The sequence below is a fragment of the Mus caroli genome, unplaced genomic scaffold (genome assembly GCF_978045245.1).
Source record: "Mus caroli unplaced genomic scaffold, Mus_caroli_1 scaffold_10, whole genome shotgun sequence".
NCBI lineage: Eukaryota > Metazoa > Chordata > Mammalia > Rodentia > Muridae > Mus > Mus caroli.
The window spans coordinates 46,587,510-46,601,100 of NW_028227265.1; the positions used below are offsets into that span (position 1 = coordinate 46,587,510).

General features: G+C 40.7%; 1 protein-coding gene across 3 annotated transcripts in view; it reads right to left on the reverse strand.

The window, feature by feature from the left end:
* Rnf150 (ring finger protein 150) overlaps positions 1-13,591 on the reverse strand; it is a 218,915-nt gene that overhangs the window by 80,097 nt on the left and 125,227 nt on the right. For all 3 annotated transcript variants that reach the window (XM_029480588.2, XM_021170854.3, XM_085843783.1), the window contains exon 2: positions 5,682-5,932. In XM_029480588.2, coding sequence (XP_029336448.1) covers positions 5,682-5,932 — 251 coding nt within the window. The remainder of the gene's footprint in view (positions 1-5,681; positions 5,933-13,591) is intronic.

Genomic DNA, 13,591 nt, shown 5'->3' on the forward strand with positions numbered 1-13,591 from the left:
CCAGTTACACCCATGATTCCTGTTTCTCTCGAACATACTATAGCTGTATGACTTCTGAGTCAAAGTGGAGCCCTCTTGAGAACACACTGTGAGTTAATAATTAGACTGTAGGATATTGTGGTATATAATAAGAAACACACATTTTGTTCCTTACATTTTGTTCTTTATCTTAGTTCCCCTTGAGAGGTCCCTAAATCCCTGCAATTCAGTGATGGGTGTGGCAGTGTGAACCAGTCCTGTTATTCAAAACAAGCACCTTGCAGTCACCCTGGCTTTGTATTAACAAGGTGATTTTCAGAAAGTCCCTAAGGATGGGGCTGGCCACCTCAGAACTTTGTGGTTAGAGGTGTGGTATGTGTAGACCTGCCCTCTACCCTCATATGCTCTGAGTACAGCTGATACTCTTACAACACAAGTTCTGTGTGGGCAGAGACCTTGACTATGTGATGTATTGGAAATAAACCTTCTCTCTCTCTCTCTCTCTCTCTCTCTCTCTCTCTCTCTCTCTCTCTCTCTCTCTCTCTCTCCCTCTCTCTCTGAAGAGAGGCTGAAGGTTGAGTCTATCAACAATGAATAATGACTTAATCCATACCCCTTCCTTCCCACATAGGTAATGAAACCTCCTTGCATCCCAAACAGGTCTCAGAGAACTCCCAGTTTGGCAGCATGTGGAAGCTGTCCCTCTCAGACAGGATAAAAAGTTCTACATCCTGCCTTCCGTTCTGTCCTTCTCACCAGGCTGTCTCCCACCCAGCTGTAAGTTTTAGAATTAAGAGATAAACATTAAGTCAAGAGCTTGCCGATGTACACTCTGTCATCCAGAGGAAAATGTATGTAACTTAGACTTGACACACATCTAGAATAGTGCAGTTTTGCGGGACTATTTTATCTTGGGGGGGTCTGACTTTATTGCCAAAATGGAGTTAGAGTGTAGGGGGATGGGGAATTGGTTAATGTGAGAGAGACCCCTATGTTTGGGGCAGAGCATTCTCAGTTGAGTGAAAGTATAAAAGGAAAAAATGGGGTTTCTTTCCCCCTTCAGCATGGGATAGAACAACAGGTGTAAAGGCAGATGAATTTTATGTTCTGCATTGGGTCTACAAGAACTTCACACAGTGCTAAAATCTGACCTCATACATAGTGTTTTTATGACACTGAAGTTCAAACCCACCACTGTCCACAGTAACTGTGGCCCTTCCTTTAGAGGCCTCATGTCTGTTGGGTGTTCTTATTGCTGCCACGCTAATACAAGCTGTGAGGCAGAGCCTTTGTCTATGTAACAAATGTGAAAAGAACTAAAACATATTTATACATACACAGCATTTCTGGAGGCACTCACAGGATATGCGGTATAATTGCTAAGGGGATTTGGTGTGGAAAGAAAATGAACCTACTCTGAAATGCACACCTCTCACTTCATTGTTGTTATTATTTTATTAAAGAATAATTTTAATTTTTATGTATATGAGTACATTATAGCTATCTTCAGATATACGAGAAGAGGGCATCAGATCCCATTACAGAGGGTTGTGAACCACCATGTGGTTGCTAGGAATTGGACTCAGGACCTCTGGAAATGCTGAGCCATTTCTCTAGCCCTCATAGTTATTTTTTTTTTTTACTCTGCCTATACATTATTGTTCGAAATGTTTAAAGTGCTGTGTAAAATATTAGTTTCCAAAACAAAATAAAACAAAAACCAAACAAACAAAAATCTAAAGACCTAATAGATTTTTCTTTGACAGTGATATTTTTAAAAATGTGTTTTTGTTTTCAGGAAGGGCCTTGATGTCTGTTCTGCTTTGATGCCACGGCTGTGTATTCGCTGGATCGTATATCTATAAACTTCCTTTTCTTGTAATTCTAGAGAAAAGTGGGAAAGACAAACCTCATATTCAGACTTACATGTGTAAGAAACAAGCTTTTCACACTTAAATGTTATTTTCCAAGAATTCTTTTCTCTGTCCGTTAAAAGTGACTGTAGTGACATCCTTCTGACAATGCCACATAGTTCTTGTTTGGTTCTCATAGCAGGACCCCAGGCCTGGCATGCCATCATGCTGCCCTTACATTTGAGGAAACCTGGACCTGGGCAGGAGAAACAGCTCATGCAAGTTCACGATGCTGGGTATCATCCAATGTTTGACCCATTCTGATTCCTGAGCTGGGGCCTTCAGCTTCCAACCTATCTCAAGAAGCACAGCACAGTAGCCAAGTCTCTTCCCCACTCTCCTTTGTAGTTCTTAACCTCTGCATCTTCATCCAAAAGGCCTTGCTGTGAATACCCAGTGAACCTCGTTCCATAGACAGCTGCTCTGGGATGACCATCTCTATGTACAGTACGGCATGGGAAGCATCATTGTTGTGTATGATGCTGAGAATTTTTATTTTTAAATTATAAACTCCAAGAAGCCCAGTGGACACCTAAAACAGGCTAATTCCAGCCCAGTCCTTTTTCAAATACCCGGAGGCAGAAAGTTTCCCGATGTGACATGAACTCCTGTCCTGTTTTATCCCAGGCTGAGATCCTATAAAGAACCAAAGGCTCACTTCTTCTAAAGGCCAGTGATGCCTTAATAAAAATAAATGATTTAAGTCAACGTGCAGCTTTTTATAGATACAGCTTGCACAGCTGTGACATTCTGTTCAACGGAGTGGAACACTGCCTATCAAAAGATATTTTTTTCCCTAAGTTCTTATTCCATCCTTAAAAAGGGCTAAAAATGTAGCATTTACACTGATCAGGAAACAAGGCTAACTTTTAACAAGATCCCTTGGTGATAGCATACTGAAACTCAAGGAAACTTAACAAATATTTCACAGAGCATGCATGGGCCTAGATGGGTATGGGCTCTCTATCTGCAGAAGCCAGAGTGATGGAAAAGATTATACAACTGACTCAAGGCTTAACTAGTTCACAGCTTAAAGTTTTATTCTTGCCTTAAGTACGAATTGGCTGTTTAGATTATTCATGGGCACTAAACCTCATGTTTTTATTTAGGCTATCTAATTAGCAGGTGGCTATCTTTTACGTAACCAATGTACATTACTTTATATGGAACCTTATAGGAGCCAGTGGGACCCATCCATGTTCATTACCTTGTGTCTAACTGGTACTATAAGCATTACTGCTGCAGAATATTTAGTGGGAACACAGAATTGAACTTGCCCATAGTCATCCAGCTACCAGCATGACTGTAAGGATGGATGCCACTTCCTAGGAACCACTATCAACAATTAAATATCCATACTTGACCAAAATCTCAGTAAAGTTGGGCTAAGTTGACATTTACAAAGTTAAATGTTTTGTAACAGGAGAAAATATTTCGACCTATAAAACGGAGTGGGAAATAATATGGTGGAAAATTACTTTTAAAGTCTCATTAAATTGGGAACATTCCCTTAAACTCTATTGGAAGAGAGGATATCTCGCCATGCCAGTCTTGTTTATTCAGAGGGATTATTAGATATGCTAGTGAAATCAAAGAGTATGTTTAAAATTAAAAACAATGAAACCAGCACCTAATGATTAAACACCGATGAACAGCACATGAAGACTATGTCAGACTGACAGCGATAATTTAACAGCAGGCCTGGAGCCTAAAGAGTCAAGAGAAAGGAGAAACACAGCTGTACTTAGAGGAGATTCACCGTCACAGTCATGAGCTTCTTCTAAGGGACTCTAGAAGTGTGAAGGCGGCTATAACACAAACACAGGGAAGATATTGTCACAGAGGCAACCAACAGGGACAGATGTGAGGCGTGCAGCAGCCCTGTGGTTCTTGAAATGACAGGATACTGGAGCAGGAAGGCTCTGGGAGAGAACGCTGAAACAGGGTCAGTGTCAAGGGTCTTTACTACTGTTAAAGGAGGCCACTGCCTGTGAGTGGAAGGGTAATTATCCACAAAGGCCACTAAGAGAGTGGCGGGCCACCATAGAAAATGTTGCACCTCTGCTTCATTCTTTGTAATGAAAAGCTCAGTAAGACTTAATTAGAAAAAGGAAGTAAGATGAGGTAGAGGAAGAGAGAATGCTTTTCTAAAGTTTTGGCTTGGAGAAGATCTAATTATACCAGCTGCAGTGACATATTCAAAACTGGATTGACTCAGTTACTTAACAACAACAACAACAAATCTTCATGCATTAAAGCACCACAAATAAAGTCAAAGATGATGGATCTCTGGGAGGAATGCAATCCCATATTATAAAAGTCTGGTTAATTTCCTTGACCAATAAACATCGGATACACACCAATGAGAAAGTTTCCAATAGCTCAACTGAAGAAACATCAGATCACAGAAGCAGGTACTTCACAGAAACTCAGTATTTTACACTGCACTTGAAAATGTTTTAGCTTTATTTATAATTTTACAAGTGTGATGCCATGGCTGGAAATGAAGCATGGTGGTGGGCTGCTTGCTTAGGACGTGCAAGGTCAGGGTGCCAGTCCCCCAAATCACAGGAATGAAGCAAAACAAAAAGAGTAATACTATTCATTGAATTACAATAAAAAGCTGTAACGTTCCTTTGGTAAGGATATAGAAAGCTGGTTTCTTTTCTTTTAATTTGTGTATGTGTGTCCATATCTCTGTCTCTCTGAGTGTGTGTGTGTGCACATATGTGTGTACTTGTCCTGAGAGGAGCACTTTGTGGGAGTCAGTTCTCTCTATGTGCTCTGTGGATTCTAAGGATTAAATTCAGGTTTTTAGGTTTGGAGTGAAGTACCTTTGCCTTGACTTAATGCTCTCAGCAAACTACTTTTAAATATTGTTGGTTGAATTATAAATTGGTTCAATAGTTTTTGGAAGACAGAATGACAGTCATCATAGTTTAAATGCATATAGTCTTAGCAACTAAACTTCTAGAATTTACTTCATAGATATATTAAAAAGTGTGTTAAGTATCACGTGTATATGTCTTATTTGAAAGAGGAAACATGTTCATTAGTAATTTTAGTTTATGATTATAAATACGGATTAATAAATATGACATACATAGGCAGTGAAGTGCTAGGTGCTCCTGAGAAATGAGAAGGCTGTTTGATTTTGTGTTGCAATGATCATTAATCTCCAAGATGAAGAAACTCCATATTTTACATATATGTATATGCATATATATATATGTATATATATATGCATGTAGACATGTGTAAAATATCCCGAGAAGATACTTTGTGGAGTAGAATTACCCAGTTAGCACTCACATGGAAGGAAATTGTTTTTCTCTGCATCCCATTGTGCAACATCCACATTGTATATGATGTATATATGTTCAAAGATTAACTGCTTTAAACACAGCTTTTTTTAAAAAAAAAAATCTTTTTCCGCCCCACTTATGTTCTCAAGATGGAAATCCTGGTTCTTTTGAAGTCAGGTTGTCACTGTTAGTAACATTTAGGCTTCTGCCTGTCCCCCGTTCTCCTTCCATCCCATTTATGCTTAAAGAAGCAATTGTTTAAAATGATCAGTGGGTGGGAGTGGGGATAACTCATCAACACCTTAAAATGACATCAGCAAAACATCACAATTCAAATGCCTAAGCACAACAGAAGTTAGCATGTGTGGGGCGGGGTCAGAAGACACTTGTAATCCTGTGACTTGTGAGCTACAAAGTTTATACCCTGACACGTGTGGTTTGCACTGAGTTTACAGAGCCATGCTTTTCTTAATGAGCTACTCACCTGGTTCCTGTCCCTGGCATTTGCATACCGAAACCTCTGGATATAATAAAAGACCAGCCATGCCAGAGAAATGATCATCAGGACAATGAAGGAGATGGAGACAAACACAACCGACGTGCGGCTCACATATTTTTGCAAGTTCCGGGTGCCGATGGTGATGTACATCGTCACGGTGATGTTCCTTTCCAGCAGGCTCACTATCTCCTTCCCTTTGGGCTCAGGAATCATTATAGCCACGATGTCTTCTACACCTGTGGCGAGAGGGGCAAGGAAGCGGGCAATGAGGGTTGGGTGAGGGGAGGTAATCAGAGTGAAAGGTTTGGGAGGGCACTTCTAAGTGACGGCATTGCTTCCTGTTAGCCAGGGCTATGCCATTTTGTAAAGTGCCATCAGTTTGATTGACAATTCCCCAAACTACAGTAATTTGGTCTTGAGGATTAAAGGTCACTTTGTGCCTTTCCCATTATCGTCACTGATCCAGAAACAGACTGACTGTAAACATGTATTAAGGACCGCCATCAAACACAGGATATTGAATCTCCCCTTTCCTTTAAGGAGCCCCAAGCACTTCTCAGAGCCCCTGCCATGGAAGCTGTTTCAACCTGACTCAATGTTCCCCCCTGAATCCCAAATCTAACAAAATCTTTCACATCCAGGAATCTTATCTAAAGCTCAAATATCTAGTAGCCCCCACTGTTACACACACACTCACACACACACACACACACACACACACACACTCACACACACACACTCTCTCTCTCTCACACACACTCACACACACTCACACATACACACACACATACCATCATACACACACACTACAGACACACATTCACCATACATACCACACATACATATCACACACCCTTCACACACATACACACATATCACACATATACCACACCACATGTACACACACTATGCACCACACACAACAAACACACACACAGACACACACCACTCACACATACACCACACACACATACAAATACACCACACACAAACACACACCACATATACAATCACACGAAACACATACACACACCCCTCATCACACACACACACACACACACACACACACACACACACACACACATACACTGCCTAAGTTGAAATTCTACTGTCTAAGGTGCTGCCCTGAATCTCGTCAGAGTGGATCCTTCCATAGATCCCCCGAAAAGAGCGAAAGGAGTTTCCACTCAATGGCAAGAAGTCAAATGCCCAGCTCCCAACCACAGTGCTCTCTTTCTTTCCCCTTGTTGTGTACACCATAAACACTCAATTACAGATCCTGAGTGCCATATTTTAAAGCAATTTTCACACACACACACACACACACACACACACACGTGAGAACCCAAGCAAACAAAGCCAGGGATTCCTAAAGAGCTCCAACAGGGTTGTCTAACTGATACAATGGTCTCAGAGGTATTTTCTGCTTATTTTACTCAACCGAATGGAAACAGCTATGTGACCCCAATGGAAGAGTTAGGGGAAGGACTGAAGGAGCTGATGGGGTTTGCAACCCCATAGGAAGAATAACAATATCAACCAATCAGACCCCTCCCCCAGAGCTCCCAGGGACTAAACCACCAACCAAAGAATACACATGGAGGGACCCATGGCTCCAGCTGCATATATAGCAGAGGATGGCCTTATCTGGCATCAATGGGAGGAGAGGCCCTTGGTCCTGTGAAGGTTTGATGCCCCGGCATACGGGAATGCTAGGGTGGTAAGGTGGGTAGGGAAGCACCCTCATAGAAGCAGGGAGAGGGGGTGGGATAGGGGGCTTGTGGAGGGAAAGCTGGGAAGGGGGATAACATTTGAAATGTAAATAAATAAAATATCCAATAATAATAATAATAATAATAATAATAATAATAAAGAATTCCTAAAGCTGATGGTTTGAATTTGAACTTGTCAGAATATACTGACAGTCTGGTAGCCCCTTCTCATGTGTGTTTGTTCTGGCTAATGGCTACATGTGGTCTGGGGTTTTGTGAGGGATTAAGGCTGCTCCCCGGTTTTGACTCTATGAAAATATGATCTTCTTTGTACTCTGGACTAAGCTGGCTAGGGGGGTGGGGCTCATCCCAGAGCTGCAGTTATTTTGGAGATATGTGAGTACTGGAGAGAGGGTTATGAGTTTCTATTTTATATTCTTTAGGCCCTCTTATTTAAAGCTCTAGATTAGAGATTTGGAAAGACAGGATGTGGAGGTAAATTAAGAGGCTTGCCACACCCAGGTAAGAACAAATTTATATTTTAATAGCCAAATTAATATATCCCTTAATTGCCTCCAGTTTTGGTTTAAAAGGTTTGTTCCCATTCAAGATCACAGAAGTACTCATTTAAAACAGCTTTTCTAAACCATATAGTTTTACTTCCCATATTTATATCTTTAGCAACCAAATGTGGTTTGGTAACAAACAGTATTTATTCAGCTCTCTTAATGGGTAAATAGAAAGGATGGAGATTAGAGTGTGATTTAGTTCCCTCCTAAATTCTCAGCTTTATTTTGTGCTCTGTGTTTTCTGTGAGGCTGACCTACTTTTTGCTGAGCCTGCCCCAGGCTTTTAGTCTTAAAGCTTTTAACCTGTTTCCTACCTGGAGGTCTGAACGCCCTGGCGTTATTCACCCTGTCTCCAGACTACAATTTTCCTATTAGGAATTCATGCTTGAGAGGCCATAGAGTGTAGTCATTAAGACTTGCTCTCTGGCAACAGACAGCGCGCTTTAATCCAGTGTGGCACTTTAGAAATAGGCACTGAAAGTTTTGGATGCTGCAAAGCTCTAAATTATTCATTATCTTTTCCCAGGGATCTGAGAAAAACATTTTTCTCTTTCTGCAGGGTATAATTAACTATTTTAAACTGTTTGTTTTAAACCTAAGTGTGTAGTGAGTGCTCATTGTCTCTGCAACTGTGGGGACTTCAGGACATACAACAACGTCTGAAAAGGAAAATCAAACATGGTGATGCAGCTGGCCCATTCGCCTGGACAGGAACCTTACTCATCTCTGAGATTTGTAATAACTTCCAGGGATGATAATGAAGAAAAGGGTGAAATTCTCAAAGTATTTCTCCTTGTACTTTAGACTGTATACCGTGTAGAGTAAAGTTATACTGAGGATTTGGGATTATCACAACGGGAATAGTTATTGAAAACTGGATGCCTTGGGGCTTGAGAGAATGCTCAGTGATTAAGAGCATTTTCTGCTTTTCTAGAGGATCTGAGTTCAGTTCCTGGCACCCCCAGAAGGGCCTCACAGTTGCTTGTAATTCCAGTTCCAAGGGATCTGATGTGTTTTTCTAGCCTTTGTGGACTTTTGAATGAATGCACACATTGCACATAAATTCATGCAAGCATATATATATACAGAATAAAAAAGTAAATTGTGTGTCTAAAGTATCTTGAAACAAAACAAAACAAAGCAAGCAAGCAAGCAAGCAAGCAAGCAAGCAAGCAAGCAAGCAAGCAAACCAACCAACCAACCAAAACCCCCAAACTGGTGTATAGTTAACTGCACTTGGATGAAGTATTTCTGATAAGTGCACAAAATCCAGGCCAAGAAGCCATTTGAGGAGTTAGTTTGAAGGAGACATGCCCTGATGTGAGCAGTCATACTCTCCCCAGATCATTAATTCATCCCAGATGAATACCTGCAGCCGAAGTTTAACTGTGGGTGTACAAGAGCCAGGAAAGGAGAAAAGCAGGAGCTGGTGAGGTGTGGCAAGGCTTGCTGAGCAACCACAGGCACAGTCCCTGGGGTTAAATGCTGCTCTGCAGATACACTTTATATCTGTGAGGTGCATGGACTTATAGGCCACGGAAGTGACACACACAGAGCAGATTTTGTATGAGTAAAATCCACACAGACCAAGCTGGGTAGTTCTGTGTTTACTGTAACTTCTAGGTGCTTTCACACCAAATGTCTCCTCCGTAAAATTGCCTCAGCCTAACAACTATGTTCCTCCCAATGTACCTCAGGCTTTGGAGTGGTGAGTGATTGCTATTGTGATCTCTGTATATTCTGAAAAACCTCTTCAGTTAGAGCTAATAACGTGTGAGCAGGACAGACAGTGCTCGTTTGGCAGATGCACCATGCATTTTTAGCACTTTCTCTGTGTACAGCAGCACTTGACAGCCATGGTCTCATTTGATATATGTGTGTGCATCAGGAATCCAAAGCTTATCAAGCCTGTGAGTGTTTAATGATGAGAAAGCCTTTACGTACAGCCTCCAGTGAGGCTGTTTAATCATTGCATTAGTGAAATATCTAGGACCCCAGCAGAATCCAAAACACTGCATAGAGCTTGGTGCCTTTCTTCCCATGCACCCTGGGGTGGTGTAAACATTTCTTTATCCTCCCCATTTCCCCCATCCATGCTTTACTCTGTCTTATTCTTAGCTCTCTAGGATTTAGGCAATCATTCATTTGTAAATATTTTCTACTTATACACTTAAAATAGTTCATTTAAAAAATGTAGTCAGCTTCTAATTGCTATCAATTCTCAAGCAAGATGTGTATGAAATGATTTTAAAACAGTGAAGTACCACACAAACTCAGTTATTACTGCTTTCTGCACCAACAAACATTTTAAATATATACAGATATGGAACTTCAAAATCAAGCTCTCCCAAATAGGATCCAGTAGTACATTAAGACAGTTTTCATGCCCGTGTGGAATTTATTCAGAAATGAGGATGATTTAATGTTGAAAAAAAACATTGTGATAATTTTTTAGAACATTAATAAGTTAAAGGGATGAAGCATGTCTATCTTGCAGAGTTTGTTATCTGTCTCTAGTATTCTAACCGGGCATATGCTGGCAGTAAAAATGTTAATTCCAAGACTCCCTTGCAGCTAGTTGCTGCCACATGCTAAGTATTTGGCTACTGAGGTGTGAATGGAAATGATGCTTCCACTTCAGGGTTTTACTCTGTCAAGGGAAGGAAGAATGGAAACTATGACTATATCTACTGTTTAGTAAAACACAAGATTCAAGTGAACACACAAAAATGAAGTTTCACACACACCCTGTCCATGAGAAGCTAAGGGGAAAATAGTCTATGTGTTGCAATAGTGGACACCATGAAACCACTAAGAATAAACTAAATGAAGAGAACCATGCAATAAAGTTTCTCTGGAAGACATAAAAAAATTCCAAGAGAACAGATGTCATTTGAAGCCAAGCATTGCTTAGTTAGTATGTGTGATTTATATCAAGCATGTGTGATTTCTAGTTATCCATAAGCAGTTATGATTTTGTTGCTTTCATAGTATGACCATGGAGCATTCTTTTGACATGGATCATCCTTTTGGGGAAAGGGTTCTGCTTACTGGTGTTGTCTTATATATTTATATTACATTATGAAAATAGGAAACTGAATGGCATAGTTAACTCTACTTGGACATCACAAAATTTTACATGTACTGGTTTTAAAAATACATTCACAATTCTATGACAGTGATCTCATGCAGAAGGTGATATAATCACACCAAACTGAAGGTATTGAAACATTCAATCACTAATAAGAATAACAACAATTCCCTGCCATCTTTCTCTTCCCTAACTCCTAAGAATTATATTTTAAAATTATAAAGACATATATATGTCTATAATTTATATGTAAATATATGCCTTTTTAATTTTGTCATTTCTGGAATATCATGTAGATGGAACTACATATATCTCTTTTAGAATAATTTTCTTTCACTTAGCATAATGCCTTTACCACTCACCCAGACATCCATCACTCACTTATGCCTTTTCATTCTTGAGTAGAATTTCATAGCACAGGCTGTGATAAGCCACAGCTCATTCAACCACTCGCCGATTGATAGACAGAGGTTTACTGTCAGTTTTGAGCTCTTGTGAGTAAAGCTGCTATAAACATTTGTGTAGATATTTTATGGGAATGTAAATTTTCATTTCTCTGGGATAGAAGCCAAGGAGTACCACTCCTAGGGTATATGGTTGAGCACTGGAGTTTTTATAAACTTTGGCATATTGACTCACACACTTTGCATTCCACCAGCAGTGTCTTAATTTTCTACATTCTCACCATGCTGTGTAGACTTTGATATTGTTGCTAATTTTTATTTCAGCCATTCTCAATGATCCACAGCTGAACTTGAAGTCTTAACACTTGTTCTTTTCCATCCTGGCTAACTTGTGAATTTCTGGATTCCCTTTCTGTCACTGAGACAAAAGACCCACATAAAGCAATTTTAAGAGAAATGGCTTACTCAGGAGCATTTCATGGTAGGTTTCAGTCCATGGTCTACTGACTCTTATTATCTTTGTGACTGTCATATACGTCACCTATGGCAGAGGCACGTGACAGAGAACAGGAACTTAAAAGGGATCAAGAAGCAGAGAAGAGGGCCAAAGTTCCAGTTCCCTACAGAGCATGTCTCCAGTGGTCAAAGCTTTTTCCATGAATCTTCAGCTCTGAAAGGTCTTACTACTGCCCAAATACTGCCACACATAGAAGATCAAGCTTTGGGGGACACTTAGGACTCAAACAGCAATTGTTTCTCAGGCTGAGATTTGAGGTTGCCATGCCTTCTTCAGCTGTATCCATTTCACATCTTAACCTATTTAGTGTGTTATTTCCTCAAATTCTTGTATTTCTCATACTAAATATTTCTCATTAGTTCCCTGCTACAGTTTCTAGCACTTTCTGTGCAACATTGGCTTAATGTTTGTGGCTCATCTTTCAAACCATTTTTTTCTCCTGAGGGGTACACACGCAGTCTGTCCTACCCTACCATTAATAATGCTGGTAGCTGTCTCCTGAACTTGCTTTTGAGTTCATGTTGATCCAACTACTTCATCTGGGGGAAAATCCCCATCAGAGGCAGTGGCTTAATGGCTGCAGGAAATTTAAGAGGGAAGAAAAGTTTGGCTGACTCCATCCATGTGCAAATGAGAAATGCCTCTTCCTTCACTTAGTTCTGCATGTGCTAGTGGTTGTGTCTGTCAGATGGTCCATGTTAGCTTTTACTTGAACTACTGCTGGACGCCAGGCGTCCTACTCCCTCCCCATATTTCATTTTTTAAAGGCAGACCATATAGCTGTAAATGGTTATAACTATCTGATTCCATCTAATCCAGACTAATTTCATTTTCTTGTTCCTGATTCCTTCCTCTGTCACTTAGAAAGTCTGGTCAGTAATGGCCCCATCTCTTCCTGGAATGGTCCTTTCACCTCTTTCCAGGAAGCATTTCTTTGCATGGGCACAGCTGTCTCTGAATTGTGGTTAAGGGAAGTCTAAAAGAGAACTTATATGTATGTTTATTAAACCCCACTCCTTACACTGCAGGGCCAGGAGAGGGTTCGGTGGGCATACTTCATTTCCCTCGAACACCATGACAGTCACTTCCCAAACTATCTTGGCATTTCTTCTACTGGATTTATATTCCCATCCCCCTCTCCTTGCTTCCCTCTGCCAAGGTCTTGTTTATTTTTTCTAACATTGCTTTAACTCTGAGTTTAACTTGGCCTGGAATTCCAGTGTTAGCAGAGTTAACCTGCTTCAAGCTTTGCCCTGGCAGTTGTTTGCCCGCCACACCACTCCTTCCTTCTGGTCCTCTTCAGACCTGCTTTTCTGATTCCTCTTTACCCATGTCCCAACTAGAGATTCTGCTGGTGCCGAAGCTTTCCAAAGGCTACTTCCTGTCTTTCCATCTCTCCCTGCTCACTGACGTCCTCTGTAGCCCATCAGCCCCCACTTGGCTCCTCTCCTTACCCAGCGCTCACGTACCACACTTAGAAACTCTTTGCAAACTACTCTTCACTCCTTTGTTCTTCGGTTTAACCACAGAATGCCGCCCCCCCCCCTTATGCCACCAACTCCACCTTTCTAGGTCTCTGCATCACCATGTGAAGGAAGAAGA